At 44.0% G+C, this 25,640-nt stretch overlaps 1 protein-coding gene across 1 annotated transcript in view; it reads right to left on the bottom strand.

Moving 5' to 3' along the window:
- Nucleotides 1-3,805: 3,805 nt before the first annotated feature.
- PDK3 (pyruvate dehydrogenase kinase 3) overlaps nt 3,806-25,640 on the bottom strand; it is a 45,919-nt gene continuing 24,084 nt past the window's right edge. The window contains exons 3-11 of the mRNA XM_088532760.1: nt 24,012-24,083; nt 16,137-16,321; nt 14,004-14,093; nt 11,702-11,779; nt 10,851-10,927; nt 10,070-10,171; nt 9,745-9,855; nt 6,047-6,160; nt 3,806-4,981 (exon numbers count right to left, since the gene is read on the bottom strand). Of these exons, the coding sequence (XP_088388886.1) occupies nt 4,838-4,981; nt 6,047-6,160; nt 9,745-9,855; nt 10,070-10,171; nt 10,851-10,927; nt 11,702-11,779; nt 14,004-14,093; nt 16,137-16,321; nt 24,012-24,083 (973 nt within the window). The 3' untranslated portion in view covers nt 3,806-4,837. The remainder of the gene's footprint in view (nt 4,982-6,046; nt 6,161-9,744; nt 9,856-10,069; nt 10,172-10,850; nt 10,928-11,701; nt 11,780-14,003; nt 14,094-16,136; nt 16,322-24,011; nt 24,084-25,640) is intronic.

Below are 25,640 nucleotides of genomic sequence, written 5' to 3'. Positions count from 1 at the left end.
AACATCAGGAATTGCGGAGTGCAGCTACGCCAGGGGGTAATTTTGCCTTTCTAAAGCAGGTGGACGCTCCGCGCCACAAGAGCTGCCGCAAGGCGGCTCCGGCGGACGGGCTGCGGCGTTCTCGCACGGTCAATGCTCTCCAGGAGGAAGCACAGCAATGATACTGCACAGGAGTAAAACACGTATTTACCAAAGACACTGGAAGTTTTGAAGTCTTAAAATCTACCTGGAAATCTGACACAACAGAGATCAGATTAAATGTACCTGAAAACTCAGAGCACTGCAATGTGGAAGCAATTGCTGTTGCACCTAGTCCCAGAAACACCTAAGCAAAGAGGCCGTTAAGCTTCAGACATTAATATCGAATCTCCGTGGGGATGAAGCTGGGCTCGGAAACACCCGAATGCAGGTGTTCACAGAAGCTAAAAACAAGGTCTCGAATCACCGGGGACAGAACACACGAGTGAAGCGCTGAGTGGGTCTGCGACTTCTAACCCACCCCGAGCCCCAAACGGGGGCTCCCTCCGCGCCCCCTCTTCAGCTCCAGCCCGCGCTGCCGCCGCGGTGCAAACCAAGCTCCACCACCAGGGAGGGCGCTCGTCTGATTCGGGCCCCGAAAGACGTCAGCAGGGCAGGTTTTACATATTTTTATTTGACAGCAATGTATGGAAGAAAAAAAAAAAAAAAAAAAAAAAAAAGGAAAACAAGGAGTATACACAAATTATATACACAGTTACCAGACTATAAACAGTTCCAACACAAATTACAGATGATTTGAAAGGAAATTTAAAGCATCACCAAGCAGCCTGCTGACAACCCATCCTCCTCGTCCCGTGCGGGAGGTCCCGCTCGCGCGGAGCGGCTGCTGCGGAGCCAGCCCCGAGGGAAGGGCGGAGGGCAAACCAGACACCACGGGCACGGACGGAGCGCTCCGCTCGGCCAAGCCCTTGCTAAGGCAATCCCCGAGCGGAGCAGCGGCAGCTCCGCGGGGAGGCTCGCGCTGCCCCTGCCCGGCCTCCGCTGCCACCTGGGCGCAGAGGACGCCACGTTCAAGGAACGTCCGGCTGGCGCCTTTCAAGAGCCTTCCGTTCACAGAGGAAAGGAAAAGCAGGCGATACCACCTTGAAAACATGGGAATTCCCACAGTCAAAAAAAAAAAAAAAATCAATCCTACTGATACTACATAAAGTCTTCTAAATTTAAGAAACAAGCTTTATTGATGCCAACTTCTGGGTTTTGCTTTAAGGCATAATACCGCAATTAACTTTTCTTAAACTATAAAGTTACTTTAGCTAATGAAGGTGATAAAAAAAAGGTTCCTGTACCCATGAGATGGAGATTCCATGCTAAACACCTGAGTTCGGGCCGCGGTGAGAGGGAGATGGCACCGCACGAGCAGTGACCGCCGGTTCAGAGCAAACCAGCCCTGCACCCGACAGAGAAATCTGTTACCTAGTTGGAGCATCGGCGTAGCAAAAGTTAGCTTGAATTTTGCAAGGGCGCTAGAACATCCATGTTCCTTTCGCTTGTGTGGAGGGACCCGATGTGAACGCTACCCAGGAGGCAGCGCACACCGCCGCAACACAAAGACCTTCCCAACGCGCGGCGGCGTCGAGCGCGCTGCAAAGCGACGCTGCCCGCGCGGCTGGAACCCAGAAACTCCTCCTCGTCTAGAAACGACATCTACGAGAACGCGGGCACAGGAAACACAACTTGGAGAGGCTTTGGTGTCTATTAGCATTGAACTATGCAGGCTGTCGATAACCACATTCAGGACAGACACAGTGGAAAAAGCTCAACTAACCCGCTTACAGAGACATAACTGGTTGGAAATCCTCCTGCAGACCCAAGGAGCAAGCACCTCTTGCTCACGCTGTTTCTGTTCACCAGCGAGCACAACAGATACCAAGCATTTTCACTGAAAACATTGTTTTCTATTTACTGTGTCCTGTAGCTCAAGACAAGCAGGTTGTAACATTAGCAGGCCACACATCTGAAATCCATAGGAGGAATACACTTTTGTACCCCCAGAAAGGATTAACTGCCCCAAAATACTAAAATAAACCAGCACGTCAGACTCCAATCGAGCCAGAAGCAACTGAAAAAGAACAAAATCTGTAGGTCAACTAGGCAGATTAAAAATGTATCCACCCTCATTTCCAGGCTTATTTGTGGAAAAATTCTTTTACCCAGAGGTCTGACGCTGTTGGTTCCTAGAACAATTTCAGATTTCAGATATCCCTGTGCAGGAACGCGTCCTGAGGACGGGTGAAGGCCCATCTACAGCAGACGTGAGATTCCTACTGGAGCACAGACTCTCCAGGGGTTACGTTACTGCTTGCTCACACACAGCAAAATTCCCAAGGACGGCCCTGGAAAACTGAAGGGAAAAAAAAAAAAAGAAAAAAAAGAAGGTATTTCTGGCATGGTCTTCCTTTTCTGAGCTGCTTGGTCGTATTCAGATTTGCTGGAAGTAACTGCCATTTGAGGGGCTTGGGTCTTCAAAGTACTTCGAAGAGCAGTTCAACTCGTCTTGAAAGCCAAATCCGTTGATTTGGTGGAAAAAAAAAAAAAAAAAAAAAGCACTGAAATGACGAACAGTACGGTATCTTCTGAAGTATCTTCCCTTCCCGTATAGCGGCCTCCCTGCATCCCTTCCATTCCTCCTCCCCTTCATTTAGGGGGACACAGTCAAAAAGAAGCATCAGGTAAGAATTTACTGCTTCAGAAACACGACTTCTCACAAAAGCTGGACTTCAGCTTCTGACACAAACGATTCTTTTCACTGGAACGTTTTAGGCAAAGTTCCAGGAAAACTGACCCTACACAGCCAGAAAAAAAACACCCATGAACTTCATGTTTCATCATGAACTTCTATTTTTAGGCAGTTTTTCCTCTCCTACTTGTAGGAAACTTGAATTGACAGAACAGCAGCCAGCCGTGCACGGGGACAGAAGGTGACCCAGTTCCAGCAGACGTGACCTGCAAGGCACCTTCCAGCCCGGCCTCCTGCCCCTGCTCCCTGCAGCAGGACAGCGGTGGTGCCCGAAGAGCCGCCGGGAAACACCAGAGGTAACCGCGAGCGCCGGGCCCAGCCGCAACGAGAGGAGGAGGAGGAGGAGGAAGAGGGCACCATTGGCCAAGGCTGCTCGAGGAGACGAGTAGGAGGAGGAGAGGAGGGCGCCCTCCCAGCGCCGTGCGGAGCGCAGGGCGAGCGGGGGCCTCGCAGGGCGGCCGTGCTCGGGCTGCGCGCGGCGCTCTGAATCCCTGGGCGCGCGTTGTGCGAGGGCAGAGCGCCGGCATCATGTCAAACTGAGGTTTTCAAAGTATCTAGGGATTTCTCATCTTTTGCCCTGTTTACCTAACAGATCAGTTCTTTACAAAAATATATATCCAGGAGGGCTTGAGAGACAGCTCCCCCACAGTTCAAGCAAATATCATTTGCTTCATTTTTCCTTGTTAAAATCTGCAGTGTCTGTCAAAAAATATCCGAACATTTGAGGAAAACTGACGGTGCAGAGTTGCTTACAGTTTGTACCTTTATTCCCATGGCTACAATATTGCGAGAACTTCTACTCTCATGAATTCTCCTGAAGGGCCACAGTATCAGAAACATTATTTGGCAGAGATTTACTGAAGGACGGCTTGCTAACACCCAACAACAACACTTGCAACAAATTTAAGAGGGTGTTACCTACACGTTTTTCCCCCTTCATGTATTTTTAAATCAAGAATCATCTCTCTGTTCTTATCCCTCCCACACATCCAGTTTCAGGTATTTAGACCAATGACACTTTTCAAGAGCTGGTGTACAACATCTTTATATACACTACAAATTCAGGTTACCAGACTATTGTTAGACATCGAATATATAAATAACTTTGCAAACTATTTACAGGTTTTATACTAATCGGATTTCAAGTGACCACCATTCTTAAGGCAAATTCATTTGTCTGACTGGCTGTCTGGCCTCTCAGTATTTCTCTCCCTTCCCTTCTCCCTAACCCCCCCCAAAAATGACAGGCTACAAATATGGAATTTAATTTTTCCCCTCCCCTACACTGATGGGAATTCTTGAAAGCATGGAGAGATTATCAAGCTACTTATGATCTTTCCTCAAAATAAGGAAAAATGGTTGCAAAATGCATAATTAAGGTGATTTACCATTTGGCATTCTTGTGCAAGTCAAGAAAATCATTAAGGTGCATACCAAGACATGAAAGTCCCAATGCCCTGTAAGAACATAATTTTTGTATGCACTTGACAAATGGATTTGGGAATTTGGGGAAAGCATCAGTTTAAAGCTGCACAACCCTTTTTAGAACTATGTATTTATAAGTTCATTAAGAATAAGATCTGAAGAGCTCAAAGGGACTTCCCAGAACAGGTGAGACTGCAATATAAAATGCAGCAGGGTGGATTTGCTAAGCATGTGTTTAACTAGGCTAGAATTTCTCTCTTATGCCATATTGCTGTGTAAGATACTGCTCATCATTACGAGGGATTCTGCACACCTTGCCAATTCTTATCTTGTAATAAAAAATGGCCATTTCAAACACAACATTGTAATCCTAAGTGCAATCACTGTGCAATCCCTTTTGCCAATGCACGACTGAAACAACCAAGCGTATTCTGGTGAAGCAGACAGAACTCACACACCAAACGTGCCCTTAGCACCTTCCTTTAAGTCCCAACCTTTGTTCTTACTATTTTTCAAAGTCCTGATTAGGTCTTTGTTTGGAAGTAGTTGGCTACTGTGGTTTGAGGATTTTGGAACAAAGCAGAAACTTCATACTGAATGCAGAGGTCATCCTCAGGAGACACAAAAGGTGGGAATTTATCGATTAGCTTTGTACTTAGACGCATCCCTGGGCTCACTGCTAGGGTTGCTCCAGTCATCTGCTTCAGGGGTGGTCTTGTAGTGTCGCCACGCTGACTTATTAAAAACAGGAAGTCTTTCAAATGATTCACTTGAAAGGGCCTAGGAGAAAAGAAAAGCAGTGGTGAGGTATCACTTAGAAACAGGAAGATACTCTAGGAGTTCCAGAGCTCCAACTTCTGTACTGAAAAAAGCCTTAACTATCCAAGTTATCCAAGTGCTACACATCACAAGACTGTTTTGAAAATACTTTGGCTATGAACTGTCATTCCTAAAGAATTACAGTACCAGTTAAGAGAAAATAACATCTTAAAATATTTCCCCTGTTTCCAGGGAATTATGTCTACAGAGACATTAAGAAACAAAAAGGTTTTGATCAAAAATATTCTGGGGAAATCTCTCACAGAGGAGGCAGACAGTTTACGTGGACACTCCACTTACCCAGTAAACCTGGATTCCCTTAGACTATGTCAGAACACTAATCCATGAGGAAGCAGCTTGGCACAGTGGCCTTGGCTCTGAGAAAAGCCATTCCCAGGGTTTGCTCCACACATTCATACACAAAATTAAACCCCTGAGAAAATGATTTTAGTGCAGGATTGCACTATAAATGAAGTACCCTGACAACACTCAGCACACCAGTAGCATTAAACAAACAAACAAAATCCTCGGGTAGTGTAAGCAGTTTCAAAAGTTAAGGTTAAGCCCCTGAAGAGTCTGGGATCTCCTGCAAAATAACAGCAGGATCAATGATCATCTACACAGAGGACAACAAGTGTGCAGAAAGTGTTTTAGTCAGGAGTTATAGCCTTCTTTGGGTTCTGTTGTGGTCAAAACAGCGCCAAAATACATTAACTAAAAACCATCTCCTATCACACAACTATCCTTTAAAATTTCAGCACTTGCAGTGATTCAACAAAATGCAAAGATCCAACATGGGGAAACTAAAAGACACTGCATACTAAACCAGTATTACTGCCGAGGTTCAGATTTATAACCAGTTTTTAAATTATACATATCTAATTTGAATAAAATCTAATTTAACCTGCAATTACAAATTTGAAAAGAGTGAAGAGATGAAAAAATCACCTAGTCAGCAGAACGATTGCTTGCTATAACTACCAAATTGCACAAAATTGTTAGCTTATGGGATGATCAAATTCGTACCTTCAAATAAATTACAGCATCTGAACCAACTCCTTCCATTGAGTAGAGTTTAAGGTCACCTTGAAAATACCTGGCATAGAGACGAGAAATTGGCAAGCCATAGCCAAATCCAGCCTATGAAAACATGAAAACAGAGGGAAAAATATGATGGAAAGTTTAAGAGAAAAGCATGCAACACATCACTACAATTGAAAGAACTGAAAAATTAAAACTGAAAATTAAGATACCTAGTTATTAGATTTACCTCACATTATCCCCCAAACTTTCCTTTATTCCTCAGCCTGCACTATGAAGTGTTATTTAACTATCTCATTTCGTCTTAGATGATTTTTTTTTTAAGTACATAAGAGATAAAAATATCACCATAAAGAAAGAAATAAACCTTTGCTGGGACTCCCTGGGTCACCTTTCATTCTCCCCAAGGAGGCAGGCAGGCGCCACCCAGAGCACACGCAGCCTCCAACCAACGCAAGCCCATACCCTCCCTGGCCTCCTCACCATGACCCCCACCGCTGTAGCATTTCATTCCCTCTTTGCTCGTGTCGGGTTCCTGGCAGCACATTCCCACTGCAGCTCCGGGATTATCATTCTCCAGGCGTTCTGCACTCAGGAGGGCGCGCGGGTAAACACGGGACAAGTGTTCCCTTCCCTGCAGGCGCTGCTGGCCGCGCTGCGCGGGCTCCGCAGGGGACTGACTCCCTCGCTGGCCACGTGAGGAGCGACACCAGCAACCGCTCCGGCTGCTGCCGCCCGGGGCAGGGCAGCGCACAGGGCTGCAGACCAACTGCCGAAGATCAAAAGCCCGCACAGACCAGGCTGTGTCTCACAGCACAACAGACTTGACAGCTACAAACTTTACATTTTTAAACCTCTGTTTTCAGACGGTGGCTGCAAGCAAGGCAAAAGCTTCACCCCCTTCCCAGCCCTTACTCTTGAGGAGGGGTCATCGCACCCGGCACACAAGCGTGCCCCATGGCAGGTAGCGTGCCCAGACCTTCCCCCACAGCTCTGCTCCTCAGGCCATGCACCGGGCTGCGTGCTGGGCTGCCCACTCGAATCCCCCCGGGCTACCGGGGCCGGCCAGAGCAGCACGGCCGGGCCCCCCAACGCACAGGCCTCTGAAAGGGACCACGCACAGGGCAAAGGAGACCACAGAAAGAACGAGGCACTTCAGATGTTCAAAAAAACAAAGAGAATGGTTGAAGCCCCCCAACCCAATCAGCATTAGACACTACCATGCACTTCTACTGATTCCACTGTGCCTGTAACACTACACATGAACCCCAAACGTGCTAAAATCTGAACGCTGCCATGGCAACAACATTTCTTAGGTGATTCAAAACCACATTTGCAATAACACTGAAATTATTTTCCAACACCAGAGATCCCTCTCTTCCACACCTCCAAGTCAATGAACATTTCATAAACTAGACAGGGGAACCTGTAGTAACACGGAGTGGGGCTGAAGGCAGTGCTAGGGCAGAAACATTTACATCTTCTCACACTACACTACAGTTCAGTAAACAAACACAACGGAGTGAAGAATTCCATGGGTTAGGGCTCTAGAAGGAAGGGGGGCCCAAGAGAGCTGGTCAGTATTAAAGCAGCACTTCCTCCATGCTCAGGAGTGCTGCACCCCTTTGAGTAAGGAGTCAGGCAGCGAGGGCAGAAGGCCTGTGTGGATGAGCAAGGAGCTGCTGGCAAAATTCAAACAGAAAAAGGCACTATACAGAAAGTGGAAAAAAGGACAGGACAAGAATGTTGTCAGGGAATGCAGGGATGTGACGAGGAAATCCAAGGCACAACTGGAATTAAATCTGGCAAGAGGTGTTAAAAATAACAAGAAAAACTTCTTCCAATATATCAATGACAAAAGGAAGATTACGCAAAATGTGGGTCCACTGGTGAACGGGGTAGGTGCCGTGGTTACAAATAACACAGAAAAAGCAGAGTTGCTCAATGCCTTCTTTGCTTCGGTGTTTACCAAGGGCAGCCCTTTAGAGTCCCAGGCCCTAGGGACAAGAGAAGAAGCCTGGAGAGAGGAAGACTTGCCCTGGGTAGAGGAAGATTGGGTCAGAGAGCACCTAAGGAACCTCGATACCCACAAATCCATGGGCCCTGATGGGATGCACCCCAGAGTGCTGCGTGAGCTGGCAGATGCCATAGCTAAGCTGCTCTCCATCATCTTTGAAAGATCCTGGAGAACGGGGGAGGTGCTGGAGAACTGGAAGAAGGCCAATGTCACACCAGTCTTCAAAAAAGGCAAGAAGGAGGACCCAGGCAACTACAGGCCAGTCAGCCTCACCTCTGTCCCCGGAAAAGTGATGGAACGGCTCATGCTGGCTGTTGTCTCCAGGCACATGGAGGACAAGAAGGTGCTCAAGAGTAGTCAGTATGGATTCACCAAGGGGAAATCTTGCCTGACTAACCTGATAGCCTTCTATGATGGAATGACCACCTGGATAGATGAGGGGAGAGCGGTGGATGTCGTCTATCTCGACTTCACCAAGGCTTTTGACACCGTCCCTCACAACATCCTCCTGGGCAAGCTCCAGAAGTGTGGGATAGATGAGTGGACAGTGAGGGGGGTAGGAACTGGCTGGATGGCAGAGCTCAGAGAGTAGTGATCAGCGGTGCAGAGTCTAGTTGGAGGCCTGTGGTTAGCGGTGTCCCCCAGGGGTCAGTCCTTGGTCCAGTCCCGTTCAATTTATTCATCAATGACCTGGATGAAGGCACAGAGTGCTCCCTCAGCAAGTTTGCTGATGATACCAAACTGGGAGGAGTAGCCGATACCCCAGAGGGCTGCGCTGCCATCCAGAGGGACCTGGACAGACTGGACAACTGGGCGGTGAAAAACCTCATGAAATTCAACAAGGCCAAGTGCAAGGTCCTGCACCTGGGGAGGAATAACCCCAGACACCAGTACAGGCTGGGGATCGACCTTGTGGAGAGCAGCTCTGCGGAGAAAGACCTGGGTGTCATGGTGGATGACAAGTTGACCATGAGGCAGCAGTGTGCCCTCGTGGCCAGGAAGGCCAGTGGGATCCTGGGCTGCATTAAGAAGAGCATCTCCAGCAGGTCGAGGGAGGTGATCCTGCCCCTCTACTCAGCCTTGGTGAGGCCGCATCTGGAGTATTGTGTCCAGTTCTGGGCCCCACAGTATAAGAGGGATGTGGAGCTGCTGGAGAGAGTCCAGCGCAGGGCCACAAGGATGATCAGGGGCCTGGAACATCTGCCCTATGAGGAGAGGCTGAGGGAGCTGGGCCTGTTCAGCCTGGAGAAGAGAAGGCTGAAAGGAGACCTGATCAGTGTCTATAAGTACCTCAAGGGAGGCAGTGAGAAGGATGATGCTAGTAAAGTTACAAATATTTACTCCAGGAATCCGCACACAAAGCAGCAGCTCTAAGTTATCTACCTTTTTAGTAACAAAGTATTAGGAAATCCTGTCCATTAATCTGCCAGAACATTGTGCTAACAAAGAATAGCTTCTTTCCAAGAATATAATGGCCAAGACAAAGAAATGCAATTCTGTGCTCCAAATATAGACTGCATTTTCTCCTGGTATGTTTATCTGCACAAAATTACTAATGACAGACAATTTCTTCAATGGAAAAACTGATCCAGTCGGTTGCAGTGAAGAGAAAGGCACGACTAGAGCCATACCGAGGCAGAGTTAAATAAGTGTTACAATTGCTTACCAGAGGCACAGCTCTTGATGGCTCCAAACTAGGCCTGGGTGCTGTTGAGTACATGTAGTTAAACAATCTGTCTATTTTTCTTAAAGGTACACCTCCTCCTTGGTCACTTATCTAGGGAATGAAAAGTTAGAACTTTTAAACATCATGTTCTGAAAAGAAAAAAAATAAAGTGCAAAACCCAAGAAGCTAAATGATTTAAGAAATATTCGTGCATATGAAATAAATGGCAGAAATCATAGAGAACTTAATTCCTTTACAAATTAGAAGTTTATTCTAAACTTAAGAGGTTCATAAGTTGTTTAAGAACATATTGTTAGACATTTACCTTAATAGATAGATCTTCTTTCCCCAAAGTGACTAAGGTTTTGATTGATGGATAGCCTTCTTTCTTACCTTCATGCGACTCTACTGTAGCTCTCATTGAGTTCTGAAGTTAAAAGAATAAAACAGTGTCTTGGATTCCGATACACGTAGCTTCTAGTGTTACCATACTTGCTTGACAGATGGTGGAAACGAAAACCAAAGCGCGTTATTTCGGAGGAGATGCCCTTTGACTGAACACGTTGCTCTTCACGAGTCGCTCGTATGTTCGGCTGCACCACGCAGGCGCCCCCCATCCGAGGCCAAACACTGGCCCTCAGCTCTCCCATGTTCCACTTGTCCAAGGGTTTTGCACCCTTGCCCAAACAACCGCGGGAGCAAAGAAAAGACCAGCAGTTGCCATCTAAACTGTCTAAACTGACTACCTTCCCAGTGCGCACAGGACATGCATCCTACCCAGTCCTCAAGTCCACAACAAAGCAGCAAGTTTTTGAAAATTGTAAGGCCTTATCATGCATCATCAGTGCAAAGTTAGATTGATTATACTTGCTTTAAATTGATCGGCAGCAAAAGGAAAAATGGGAAAACCATGGAAAAAATCCTTTACTATGGATTGGTGCCAGAGGGTTCCATGCCAAGCCTTCATCACAATTTCAAATAATCTTCACTGGCTAAGACTAAGCTTAAGAAAGGAAAGCCAAAATAACATTTAAGAGTAACTGAAAAGAATCTTCATTATATCTCCAATATCTCAATATTTCCAAATATTAAAAAGCACAACCTACCTTGAATAATTCAAATAGCATGTGAAACAGATGAGATGGTACATAAACTACTTGAATAGGCTTGTTTGGAGCTTTAGCTATAAAAAAGGAAAGAGATATCAAACAACCCTTTGCAGCATTTCTATTTAGAGTGACAATACGAAGCTTTAAACAATTATGCCCAATTTTCCAAGGGCAAACATAGAACCATGGAATCACTCTGGTTGGAAAACACCGTCAAGATCATCAAGTGCAACCCTTAAGTCCATCACCACCCTCCCTGCTAAACCACGTCCCTCAGTGCCTCACGCTGCATGAACTGAAAACACAACATTTCAGTTACAGGCATCACCTTAAAAGACACTAATCTCCTGATTTTGAGTCAACCATGTCAGCAGGCTTTGTTTGGATATGAAACTGCATTAAGCAGTGATCAGTACTGACAATATTGTTATGTGCCCCCGTATTTTGTATCTTGCCACCTCGCATGGAGGGGTTGGCCATCCCAGCCCACCGGCTGAGCGGGGATGTACAAGCGCACACGGAAACGAGTCTTAGTCCAGCTTCACGGAAAGGTCTGCGGCAGGCAGGCTGCCTCCTGAGCAAGGAGGACTCCCACCCGCCTCCGAGGGACACCCCTGCAGCAGCTGGGGCTCTGCATGCAGCACCAAGAGTTAAGCAGCACCTCATCACAAGAAACCAAGATTCAGCTGCCCATGCAGATGAATTGAGAGAAAGAAGGCACTCTGCACATGGCACTGCAGGGTTTCAATTATAACTTAAAGTTAATAAAATAAAGGTGGACATCAGAGGTAGGCGAGATGTTCTTTCTGAAATATGTCATCTAAGAATTAAATGAATTTCACAATTACCATTGAATTCTTCAACTTCCAGATCCGGTGCAACCATATAGTACTGCTCACATAACATCTTAGCTGTTTCATAAGCATCTAAAAAAGAAGAGAGCACCAATTTATGAAAATTGTCTGAGACACCAGCACCGTTCATCCTGCCTCGGAAAGGCTACAAGGAGAACACTTACTTTAGGCACAGGTTTACAAATGCAAAGCTTGATCAATTTTGTCTGCATACTCATAGCCCATAGTCAAGCAAGGGCATATTCCATTTAGAGTTCTATAAGCAAAAGAAGGTTAGTGGAGACCAGCTATTTTTTTCTTCTTTGTTCAGGGTTTGAAAACCTAAAGGAAGGGTCTAATAATAGGTTAACCATAATATCTGCTTGTTTGGTATGTCCTCTAAACTCAAATATAAGAGGATGAGAAAGGATGATATGAATAATCATAAGTTCAGTTTTTCCAAGGTACATCCAGGAAACAAGGAAGTTCAAGTTGTACTCTTGCCTGAATGATTCTTAATGCTCACTAACTCCTTTGCAAAAACACTCAGCCACTACAGGAATGCTGAGGGGACAAAGCTTCTGTGAATCAACACACGTAGCCTCCCCAAGCTGAACATCCACCTCTTTCAAGCGGCCACCCTGAAACTCTACCTCTGGAGATGAACACGGAGGCCTCCTATGATCCACCTTTTGCCCAGAAGAGGAGGAAAAAAAAAAAAAAAAAAAAAAAGTGAAATCTTGGAGCCTACCCTCCTCTAAAATCCAGCTCTGTCTGCGGCCTAAGCCTGCAGCAGAGACGGTGTTGTAATAACGTTCAAAGCATTCCTCGTGCTGTGGCCAGAGGTAAACAGCAGCAGACTGCAAGAGCTGTCAGTACATCTAAAGCCCAGTTCCAGGAACAAGCCTGGAGCTGCTCCCAGGACAAAAATAAGCTTACTGCTGGCCAGTCAATGGGAGCCCTAGAGACCCACCCTGGGCAGTTACACAGAATCCTCAGCAGAGCTGCCTTGAAGGGAAGCTCCTGAAAGCTGGAAGAAGTGGTTTAAAGGTGCACACAGAGCTACTTGTTACTACATGCAGTGCCAAGATTGACATCTAAACTCTGACAAATTACTCCAAATGCCACCTGTGCACCAGAACATTTTTGGAATACAAATGAACCCTCCCACCAGGTCTAAAAGAAAACCACCATCACTGTTTGAAAGACAACACTGGGTCACGACTCCTCGTTTGTGGGCAGGTTCTTCTTCACATGCAGATCTCAGTTCTTAGCTTAAGAGCTGGACTGAGCACCTGTCTAAGGCAGATGGCAACTAGGAATTTTATGTTAAAATGGATTCAAACACTGCTACTGGAAGGAGTATTAAGATAAACAAACCTGCAAAAGAAGCTTTGCTATACAGCAGAGTAAGATAAAAAAAGAAAGGTTTGAAAAAGAGTCTGCTTTAAAGCCAAAGGGCTGGAAACCAAGAAGCCCTGATAACAGCAAAAAGTATCTACACTACCAAAAGAGGCTATCAAGCAGGTCAAATTCTGCCGTCAGATTGTTTTCTTGCTTGCTTTACCAAAAGTTGAGAAAGCCTGAGGGAGAAACACATTTTTCCCTCTCCACTTGCAAACACATACACAGCAGCCAAGGCTGAAGGGCAGGACTAGCTACTACAGAAAAAGCTATTTATAAAAATATACACCCAGAGTGTGAATCTTCAAGCAAGTTCTTGAAGGGGGCAACACTGCCTCAAGCAAATGTGCATACAAACATTCATAACATTAAGGATGATTTCATACGAGAAAGCACCAGGTTTTTCTGATACACTCATGACACACAGGTTTTCTGTGCTGAGAACAGACTGTTATACACTCAGATGCAAACGGGCTACATGAGGAAACGTGGTGTTTCACTGAAATATCCATTCACCTGAGGACATTTATTAAATCTCTGCTTAAGGAAAAAAAGAAAATTGCATTTGTCATTAATTTTCTTCAGTACTAGTATTAAATAAAACAGCAGTACCTGAGAATCTACCCCTAAATATTCTGGAATCAAAACCACTTAAGGTTTAACAAAAAAATAAGATATCTAGTCTGATACTAAATGACAGATTCAAGTTATAAGAAACATTTGTCTACTCATGAAAACTTTAGAAATACTAAACCCATGAGTTTTAGAAAGTGACTGAAGATTTTACTTTTTTTTCAGTTTATCAAGTAGACAAATATTCAGTTTTTCATATCTGAATAATAAATGTATGCGTATTTTAAGTTTGAGGAGTGGAAATGGTTGGTCAACACAAGTATTGGCTTGATCCCCTTACCTTTAACCACCTCAGCCACGTTACAGTTAGGATCAATACTTCCAATATGTTTGGGATGAGCAGGATTAATATCGCCTCCAAAAAGAAGTGCTAAAAGGAAAAGGAAATGGCAGTCAATTGTCTAATACACTTGAAGCAGCATGAGCAACTTAAATCAGGCGACATCTGAAGCTTACTGGGTAGCATATCATTTTGTAAAAAGATGCTCTTTCCAATGCCTAAATCCTTGTTTAAGAAAACTACCCCATTCCTCCCTCGCCCTCCCAATCACTAAAAATCATTAATATAGAAATAAAGGTGTGGGAGGGTTAAGAAGAAAATCTCCATTTCAAACTGGACTATCAAACTGGATACAATTGTAAAATACTTCATTCATACCATTATGCCAGTACAGGAACAGGTGACATGAAAATGCCAATAAAAAGGCCTGGGGAACCCTGAAACGACGGCATTAAAGCCTTTTGCAGTTGCCTACGCTGCAGCTGCACGGTGGGCAGGGAGGTCTCTCTCCCCGCTTCCTCCCTGCCTTTCAGCAGGGTATTCCCCACTCCCTGCATTGCACAAGGTCTGCCACTCGCCAGAGCCTCCGGCCGCCCGGTTCAGCTCCTAAAAAGGCAGCAGTACTTCATACTTCCCTGCAGGGGCAGTTTTCACCTGCTTGGCTGCTCGTCAGCCCGGAGAGCAGCAGAGGCAGCAGGCGGGATGCGAGCGGCCCGGCTGAGGCCTCCCCGGCCGCAGCGAGGGCAGCCTAACGCGCAGGCCCGGCACCCTGGGCACCCGCAGCGCAACCCACGGCCGGGCCGGGAGGAACCGGCTCACAAAAACCTCCTTCCACATTCTGCTTTCCGAATGCTTTCTTTCTTTTCCAGGTTTTGAGATTGGTTTTTGCTATCAGGGCTAGATCACTACGGTTTGTTAGCACGGGGAACTTTAAGCACCTTTAAAATGGTGCAGGTTAAATGAGAATGCTGATGGGAAAAGCAACTTCAGTTTGGTAAAATAAACTTAGTATTTTAGAACTAATGCAAACTATGTTCCTACTTGGTCTAGAATTTCTGTTAGGATGAATCTTTGACTTATGGTTAGCACTCTCCTGAGGAAGGCCTGTGGATTGTTTTGCTTCTGACATTTGTCTGCCCATAAGTAAAGAAAGTTGCATATGTATCTTAACTCATATGCTGTGCCACACTGACGTTATTTGCCCATAATAAGGCATTTGCTGATCACATAAAAGTTATTAGGAAAGCATAAAGCTTGGAGGAGGATGCCTTACGCTGCTCATGTTTCGTTCCCCACTATCTGCCGTGGGGGCTGTGTTTCTAAGGGCTCGTGGGAGCAGAACGCTGGGCCTCAATGAAGCCGCAGAGCTAAAGGCAAAGGAGCCCCACAAGGATCCCAGAGGGGATCGGCACAGCGTTCGGGCCAGCTTTTACATAGCGGCACATACCAGTCATCAGGAGCTGCGCGAGCAACTCCTTTTAGTCTGTAACATGAACACATTTTTAAAAGCTTATTAGCAACATTACTAAACAAACAGAACCTAATGACAAAGAAGGACTAATTTTCCTATTTATTCATAAATAGGGAGTGCAAAGCACAGTCAGATAAAGGCGATAATTTAAAACTTTAGTTAGACAAACTCAACTCACTAAATTCCTTTAGACAGCAAGAAAAAAATCCAGATAAATTGATTAAAAATTAACAATGAAAGTACATATAGTGTACAATCCCTTCAAAATTTTTGGCAACCTTGCGTTTGATGATGAAATAAATGTCAACTTGACAAACTATGCTGATGGATTTGTGAGCAGAAAGATATGGCTGCTCCATCACTACCTAAAAATAGCTGATGTGTCGCTACACACGGTGTCCCTGCCAAAGAGATTGAAAAGTGACAGCCACACTGAAAGCCAGACAACCCTGGAAGAAAGAGTGCTGGTGCATTTGGGTTCGTTTTTTTTCTGGAACTGAAACAAAGTACAAAAATAACTAGTTGTCACTATACCATTTACCATAATTAGTGCAGAATAGTAAGAGTTAGTCATGAGTACGAAAAATACCAAAACCAAAGCTATGTCAGGTTTACAGGCAACAACTAATGAGATCTCGAAGATGAAAAAAGCAATTACTTACTGTGTTGGTTAATAAGCATACGGAAAGAGATGCGGTTGGTGTAGAATCTATCTAGAAAGTACTGGATGTTACTGCTAACAAATGGATCAAAGCCATATTTTTCCTTGTATTCAATCACCCCTTGCGCCATGGTCGGAACCACATCATTGTGTCTGTTCCTGACTTTAATTAAAACGTCTAAAAAGCTAAAGGAAACAAAATTGGAAACAAAATGTTAAGAGTATAATTAACCCCAGCTGCTTTTTTCAACTCCTCACAGCATTATCAGTTTATCCGTTATTTATTATCCCTCACAGTCAATATAGAATGATCAAAAGGGAAAAGTCAAAAATCAAGCTTAAAAAGCCTACTGAAAGGGAAATACAACATCAACCTCTCACGAGGGTGATGTAGTTAGGGCCTCAAATTCAATTCTTCCTCCCCACAAAACTTTATTTAAATAAAATCTCTTTTCACTAATAACTCAGAACAAGAGGTTCTTGTTCTCCCCAGGCAGAAGCCAACGACCTGACAACCTTTCACAATTTCCTGAGAGGTTTCACACTTTATACCTCCTTCCAAGAACTTATTTCCTTTACCCAGCATCTACTCTGACCAGCCTGCACACCAGGACAGGCAATTACCTGTGCGCCTCATGTTCAGTTTCCTTTTAGACCGCTGGATGGCACAACACATACAATAGCGCCTTTTTTTTTTTTTTTTTTTTTTTCCTCTTCTTTCTTTCTTTTCCTCCTAAGGCTCCTTCCCTGCAGCAGGTCCAGAAGGTTTAGGCTATGACTTCTATGGCTTTTACCAGTACCTACTGTGCAACAGCTTGGAGAATTCCCGTTTTTCCTGTCAAGGCAGCTTAACACTTACAAGCTTCAAAGTGCTCATCCTTTCTTTTTGCATGCAAACTCGTACACGCTTTAAACAGGATATTAATAGCCTTCTAAAGCCTGCACGTGAAAAGTCAGCACTACTCAACTCTAATATTCACATTCTCTAATAGTAACCGATTATAAACACCATAATGATTATATGTTCATCTTAAAAATAAGACACAGGATAAAATGCGAACTTTCCAAGAAAACAGAACTTGTTAGGTTATGCTTACATTTGCAATATTACAGATCCCTTTTTTAAAAAAAAAAGCCTGCAAAAATTTTTCAGTAAATATATAGCAAACCCAGAAAATGTGATAATTGGTGTGTTTTGTCCGAAAAGAAAAAGCAGCCACCAATCTGCCACTAGATTTAAATCAGATGCTTCTTTCCTTTTCACAACCAGTTGCCCAAGAAGATGGAAAGTAAAACATACCATTCTTAACAAGTAGGAGAGCTTTTAAAGTGATTTCTCTCACTTTACACTGCCAGCTGCAAAGGAATGTAGGATTCTTTCTGAACATCTTTTTCATCATCCTCTCTCTAATCATCAGCTTTTGCAAGTGTATTAAACAATTCATTAGTCTTCCAAAACATACTTCCTTGCATACAAAAGGGGAAGTCTTAACTGCCTAATTCCCCAATCCAAAGACTTACACAGTAAAGAACACTGTTTTTACCTACTTATCAATCTTGCTGACAGAACATCTTAAACCATTTTAATGCTTAAAAGGTTTGCAGACTACTTTTATATTTATTAAATCTTGATTCTATGCAATCTGTAGTCACATAGACCTGAGAGTTGAATAGGAACAAAGGTTTCTACAGTTTTCATTTCTGTGCTTCACGGCTGCGAATGGCAGAACAGTTTCGGTTGCAGAGGAGCACAATGGTGTAAAATGTGGTTTTCCTGCTACCGTTTTTTGGGACGTTTCATACTGATGACCGTGCTGCCTTGGAAATAAGTTCTCCAAAGCAGACCTTTTCCCGGACAGCGCGGAGGTGACGACGCGCCGCGGTGCGTCCAGCCCGGGACACCTCGCTGGGCACCGCGGCGCTGGGCACCACGGCACTGCTCCCGTGGGGACGGCGGTGCCGGCTCTCCGGGCAGGAGCGAGACACCAGCTTGAAACAGAGATGAGAAGCGACGCCGACAACCACAGCGCCTAAACCCCAGCAACTAACAGCACTGGCTGCTCGTTCACTGGCAGCTTCGCTCCCCTACCGCAGTGCCCACATCCCTGCCCGCACGTCCCAACAGGGCTCGCTGGCCCTGCCACCTGCAGCTGCCCAAGGGGCTCCCCTGTCACCTGTCCCTGGGTAGCAAATCATTACAGCCCATGCTCAAAGCAGTGCCAACACGCAGCAAAGGAGCTCCTTGGCATTACCGCGGTAGCACGGCCTCCTGTTTGGTCCTTCAAAGAGACCCATTCCCCTCAAGTGTTTCCGTGAACTAGGTGCTTTTGAAGGACCAAACACATGGAAGCAAATATGCACGTTAAAGGTGGTGAGGCTGGAGTCAGATCTAAGCATATCTCCTTAATCCTGACATTCCTCTTCTCCTCTGCACCCAAAAAGGGCATCTGAAGCTTTCACTTGTACCCCTACTTCGGAAAAAGGCATTAAAGAACCTTTTTTTAAATGATCTCATTGGATTGGCTGAGAAAATGCAACTGTGTGATATTTCTGAAAATTGTTTGACTTGTTAACTTTAATTTTTCAAAATCTTGTGTGTTATCTTTACAAAACCACATTGAATAAATAATGCAGCTTGACAGATGAGAAGTTACCAAAATGAAGCTATTTCAGCTGATTGAGCTTCAGTGGCCATCAACGAAAGAATGCTGGAGACATCAGCACAGTTATTAAATAAAGCCCATAGATTTCTGCAAAGGCAATTAACGGATGCCACGAGTTACTATTTAACTTTCTAATAACTACGTAGTATTCTGTTTTGATCCATCACAGTATATGAAAAGGAGACAAAAACATTTATCAATATGAAGGCAGATGGATTTTTTCTAGGTCCATTTATGGACAGTATTATCTGAAGAAATAGAGAAAAACAAAGTAGGCAATCAAAAAACCCACATTTTAAGTGCAAGACACAAGCCATGGGATTTTTTGCTTGGGGGTTTTGTACATGAGGTTTGCTTTGCGTTTTTGTTTGTTTCTTGTTTCATTTTTAAGAGGTGTTTTCTGCTAGTTGAGAATCACAAGACAAGTTCACGCTCTGAAAAGATTTCTCTACTAGAAAGTGTAATTACTTTAAGAGTAGTAATAAAAAGCATTATAGAAGCACTAAAAGGTAGTATTTCCCCTCACTTCGAAGCAATAAAACAGTATCTTCCCAATCCAATCTGCCTCAGTGTTTGAATGCATGCAGCACACGCTGCAAACCCTTCAGGCTCAGGAGAACAGCCCTGTCTGCACACACGCGGATGCAGGGGAGGCGCTGCCGCGACGCCGGCGGCTCTCACGCACTGCCCAGCACCTTGGCCCAACACGCGTGCAGCCGCCCGGCCTGCCGCGAGCGGGATGGGCGCCTTCCAGCCGGCCCCTCCGCAGCTCCAGGGAGGAGATTCCTGCCGACAGACGCGCAGGGGTTTTGGAGGGTTTGCCACGTGCCCATACGAGCAGGGGCCACGCTGCCCTGGCAAGGGGGCAGGCCGCGAAGCAGCGGGGAGCCCCAGCAAGCCAAGCGCCTCAGAACTGCTGCAGCGCACAGCCCCTTTTAAAGGCTTTATCCAAGGTACATGAGAAGGCGACATATTTTAGAATGGACATCCCCAAACTCATGCAGTGAGAGCAGACACACTGGACCAGTCTGACGAGCAGTTTCTCAACACAAGCATTTATTTTTGTCCCTGACGATACCTGCTCACGCCCTTCAGGTGCCTGCACTGCTGCTTGTGTGTAAGCCGTGTGGGGTAACGATCAGGGACCAATATGGGCATTTTTCAGTCAAACCAAGCCCAAACTCACGTTGTGGTGCGGCTCCGCAGACAGCTATGCCAGCACATGGACAACACTCCTAATCCCAGGGCTCTGACATGTCTCCTTGAGAAAAACCACCCTGGATTCTCAGCATAGCCGAATGGGCTCCCTGGGCAAGCAGACATATGATGTGGCACAAACAGGCAGAGGACATTTTTACGTGTACCACAACAAGGGTGTAAAGAGCATCTCTAAAAAAGAATCGAGCAATGTGAGCAGAGGAGAGTGCAGGAACAAAATGCTCCAGCTACTGAGAGGTCACAGCTGAGCCCTGAGCACCCAACCTGGCCTCAGTCCAGGCTGAGCGGTCAGCCAAAGAGACAACACGTAGCCTCTGTCCTAAAAAGAGGACTAGGAAAATCTCAGAGCTCTTTAAGAGAGGTTAGAATTTACCGAGGAAGAGAGGTACTAAAAAGCAAACAAACGCCACAACTCCACCTTGATGAAAAGGAAGCTTTGGGGACTGTTGGCAGGTACTTGAGACCAACAACAACTCTCAAGCCATCACATGACTGACATCAAAAACTGGGACGCAACAGGACTACTCGACATCTCTCTCAAATACAGTGGTACTGGTGACACCAGAGTATTTCTTTTGGTTCTTAGTAGTCCAGAGCAATGACAGAACTGGGGGACCTGTGGATATCAAACCTCTCACAAAGTGGTTATCACTTTAGATATTGTTAACTTGACTACCTCTAAAAGATGGCAAGGTCCACTTCAGCTGACCATAAGACCAGCAGGATGCTCATTCCATTACAAAAAATAAAATCAACTTTAGAAATGTTCATGATTTTTAGAGTCAGAAGTGGACACCACATTCCACTCCAACCAAAGGCTCTTGGGGCTGAAAAATTTTCCTCCCGGGCAGACTCGAGTTTTCAAATACTAAGTTAAAGGAAGAAGAGATGGGCCCACCATGAAGTGCACCAGTCAGTGCCCCATGAGGTATCACATAACAGAGATGGGCAACGTGATGTCCAGAGCCCCAGGGAGGCAGGTCTGGGTTTAGCAGCTTTTCTGCAATCTGAAGCTAGCAGCTACAGCTCAGTGCAGGAGCCAGACTCCAGCCGAGAGGCATCAGCAGATGGATTAGGCTCCAACCCCTCTGTATACATCAGCATATGCCTAGGAGATGTTTACCACAAACTGTTAGGATACGAAAGGCACTGGTTCTAAGGACTGGGCACACTTCACAGTGTGAACTTCCATGTGCCCTTCTCTAAACAAACTGCTCAGGTGAAGAAAATTACCACTGCTATTCATGCATCATTAAAAACACTCCCCACAAAGTTGCAGATAATGGGTCAAACTCTGAATTTAATGATGCATGGAATTACAGAGAACAGAAAAGTATTATGTAAACATAACTGATCTCTCTGAATTCGTTTTTTCCCCAGTGGTAAGTACCTCATTAACTAGTAGAGTCCCCCAGTGCTCCCACTTCTGCTCTGAGCACAAAGATATGAAAAAGTAGGACAGGGCCAGACCTCTCAATACAGCACACTGGCATGGCAGTTGAGTAATTTTTTTAGCTTTATTCTGCTGGGCTACTGCAACTGAAATGTGGACACCTTTCTCAAGAGACATTTTAAAAAGACTCAGTTGGCCACAAATATTGAATTAATTGCTCGTTACAGGTCAAGACTTAATTAACTGCCATAGCCTTCAGAATGCTAGGAAGAGTTGACATGCAAAGAGCAGAAAGTTCAATCTGAGTTTCTCATATTAAGTAGCTATCCAGTACTGTCAATAAGAATAAATTTTATCCTTAATCGGATAATTTGTGTTTTATCTCTTTTCACTGTCAGAATCCCTAGCTGGACTTTATCTCAGTAGGTAGCAATAAGTTCCCAACATCTTTATTATAAACACATATAATACTATAAATGCAAGATTTTAAAGATTTCAACAATTATTGTGAATGAGCAATTATTTGGTACATCCTAATTTAGAAGATCTCAAACAAAACTTTTCATTACAATAAAACTGTGGCAGGAATGCCTGTTGTGATAAAGCTAGATAACATGCCTGGCAATCTTGAACAGGCTCCAAAAACATGTTCCCATGGAAACTTTCCAAAAAATCAAGCATTTTAAAAACATTTGACTATTTTGATCTTTCTTAAACTTCTGAAGTCCACAAAAAACTGAAATTAAGTTATCTAAATACAGAACATAAATGATACTAGAAGTTTCATAACAACTGTGCCTCAAGCTGCACATTCAGAACACTACAGGTTTCTTAAAATCTATGTTACATTTGCCAGGCTCACTTAGATATCTAAGACAACACATGACATCTCAAAGGGCAAACATGTAACATTCAGTAACTTAATCCCACTCAAAATGTTCTTTTAAGCCAAATAGTAGGAAACCTTATAGCAAGCTAGCCAAAAGCAAAAATTCTCACCCATCTGCAAACAACCTGTGACTACAGAATCACAGAAAGTAACAACTAGATGTGGTGAAAGAGATCATCCAATTCATCCATTACAGAATAAGCTTGTCACTTAATCATTACCAAAAATGTCTAACCTGTTCTTAAAAACCTTTCAATACAGAACTCTCTACAGCCTTCTGACAATCTGTTTCAACCTGTTCCACTAATCTCAGAATTCAGACTTTTTGCCCTGTTCAGAGTCTCAAAAGATTGGCTATTTTATAATTCTCTCTTTTCCTCGTGTAGAACAACTGATCTTGCTTTATTACAGCGTATTTTCTACTCACAGACTTCCAGAGTCTCTTCAATCTTTTTGCTAGTCTAAACAAATCCCTTGAACTTTTCTGAGGTAGAGCTTTCCAAGCCTTTAATTCTTGAACTTCTTCCTTTGATACTGTCCATTTACATTTTAATTCTTTAACAGGTTACACCCAGAACTGAGCCCTGGCTCAGAATTTACATGGAGAACACAGTTACTTTCTGCTTGCTCAATAATGCTACAGTTGACTCACTCAGCCTAAATCCTTGTGTCTCTTCCTGCAACTCAGCTAATCTGTTTTTTCTGCACTTTATTTTCTCCTGCATGAACTTTGCCCTTAAAAAAGAAAGTGAACTCAGAAAATATCACCAAAACGCAAAGAATATATGCATTACCTAGCAAAACCCATCAAATGCATTACCTAGCAAAACCCATGCCAAAGCTAATGTAACAGTTAACGAATCTTAGGCTTGCACTGTTTTTCAGTTACATTAAGACTGGATAAAGACAAAAATATTACTTTTGCACAACACAGGTCAAGTCTCGCACAAAGCATTTACTGTATTGGGCTGCAAACATTTTCTCAACATCGCTATCAAGCACCCCATGTTCTGTCAGATAGTATCTAGAGCCTAAAAGAGAATTCAAGTTTAAAAGCAAAAAATTTGCAAGAACTAATCACCTGAAATAAAGTTGAGTGCTGTACAGTAGAAGGTAAGTATAGATCATCTTTATTTCGCTATTACTCTAATACCTATAGATACGTGTGTGTGCACGCATATGCACACATACAAATATACACACACACACAGTGGTGCATCTGTCTGCACTTGCACATTCTTCTGAACCTGTTTTATCCCCACAAATTTCAAAGGAAAATTCTAATGCAATTTTGTAAGAAGTTACTGTTGTTTTTAGATTAAAAAAATACTGACATATTCAATGCTTTCAATTTAAAATTTCACAGCAGTACTATGCTAATATACATTACATAAAGCAGGATACTGAGCTTAATAAATACTATAATGACATTTAGATGTAAGTTTGAATATATGAATTCATGAATATATTCTTGCATGCACATTGCCTTTTTAATATAGCCTCAGAGGAAATATTTCATGACATTTCTTAATTTAGTAGACTGTATATATACAACATATACTGTTTAAATATATTTGCATTTTCCACACACAACTAGCTTACAATTTTGGTCTTTACTGCATTAATTCTACCTTGCAAGTAAAATCACTGCTTAATTTTTTGAGACAGATTATTATTTGAAAATAAACTGTCACAGGAAAACAAATTACTCACTCATCCAAAACATGAGGATCCTCAGGACTTTTATTTTCATATTCTAAAAGCTCAAGGAAGCTCTGCATGTACCTGAAAAAAGATGATGCAGAAAGAGTTAAAATTAAGATACTTAAATTACTTTCCCCCCCCTCTCTCTCTCTCCAAACATTAAGATTACAACTTTACCAAACACTACACAGTTGCCTGCAAAGGCTAAAATGAGACAGGACACTGCAACGAAGGGAAAGAAAGCAACTACAATATATTATATAGAGTTAAAAAACAGTATACAGAACTCCAGGGTCCACACACTTCTCAAAACACTATTCAAATCAGTCTGTTGTTACCAGATGCCATTCCTCCTCTTCAGCTAGGTCTGCAGTTTCAGATAATTTAGTTCATCCCTGGATCTCAACTAGTCATCCTAGTCATCATCCTTGATACACATCCACTTGATACACGATAGCTTGCTCCTACATTCTGCAGGCAGCACTCTAGCTTTTTTTCCAAAGATGCCCAGGGAGGGTTCTGAAGCAAGCACACTCCAGAGAAAGCCCCAAAAGGTAGCATGGACAAGGTGATATCAAGAAGATCCTACAACAGTATCTCAAGAAACCGTCTACCTTAAGACAGCCCTATACCTCCTCACATGGTCCTGTGCCCAAGGCACATCACACTAGCTTCACTCTTGTGAAAACACTGCTCTAAGGCAACCCAATTCCCCTTAGTTTACATATTCTGCACATGGAAAACAGTGACCGAGGCTCAGAGCCACAGGGTTACAAAGCAGGACCCAAAGGAAACCTAGGACAAACCGCCGCTTCACATGAACATGGCCAGATTGCCCTGGAGGTGGCACTAGAAATGTCACCACTTGGTCCATAAACCAAGTACCAGTCCCTGAGGCAGCATGTTTAGCAGTACAGATGTACCTGGAAAGACATCACCCCAATTCTCCTGCCAGAGCAGAGGCTCTCCTCGAAAATCCACTTACATACAAGCAACTGGAGAGCTGCAAGGGCCTGTACACAGAGGACAAAAAGTGCAGTGGGGCTAAGTGTTAGAACAGTACTAGGAAAAGGAAGTTTGTCTCCAGAAATTGTGTAAGGCTTCTGAAACAGTTCAGAATGACTCCAATGGAGATGAGGTTTCTCTAGGTTAGAGAAAAACCCTTAGATTTTTTTTTGAGGAGATCGAAGTTTTCAACAGGATCAGCAGAGTAACATTAGCTTCTGTCCATCTGCCTTGGTCCTGCTGCAACTGTCGCTAAGGTCTACAGAAAGGCTTAAAAGATTGCTTTCAGCCACAACTTTGAGAGGTAGCTGATGTTTCTAGTACTGCATATTGCAAAGCTAGAAGACTAGCAACATTCAGAGTTACATCAGCCTTCCACAAACTCAAGAAATTTCCTTGAGGTCACTTCAGTGAAGAGGCAGTGACTTCGTGAAGGCAAAGCCCACTATACACCACACGTCCCTGTTCCTGCAAAGCGCAACATTTAGCTATTTGAAAGATAACAAAGCGAAACTGCACAGAGATTTATTCAATAGAAAGAAGCATGATGGGACTTCAGAAATACACACAATTTAACTATAGAGGGGCAGTAGACACAGTGGGGAAGATGGAGAGGCAGAACCAGTCTGGCAG

This window comes from Tinamus guttatus, unplaced genomic scaffold (assembly GCF_059628265.1).
Source record: "Tinamus guttatus ecotype Peru unplaced genomic scaffold, ASM5962826v1 Tinamus_guttatus_pri_ptg000470l, whole genome shotgun sequence".
In the NCBI taxonomy this organism is placed as follows: domain Eukaryota; kingdom Metazoa; phylum Chordata; class Aves; order Tinamiformes; family Tinamidae; genus Tinamus; species Tinamus guttatus.
Note: the sequence above shows the minus strand (reverse complement) of the source record. Positions and strands in the feature narration are given on the sequence as shown.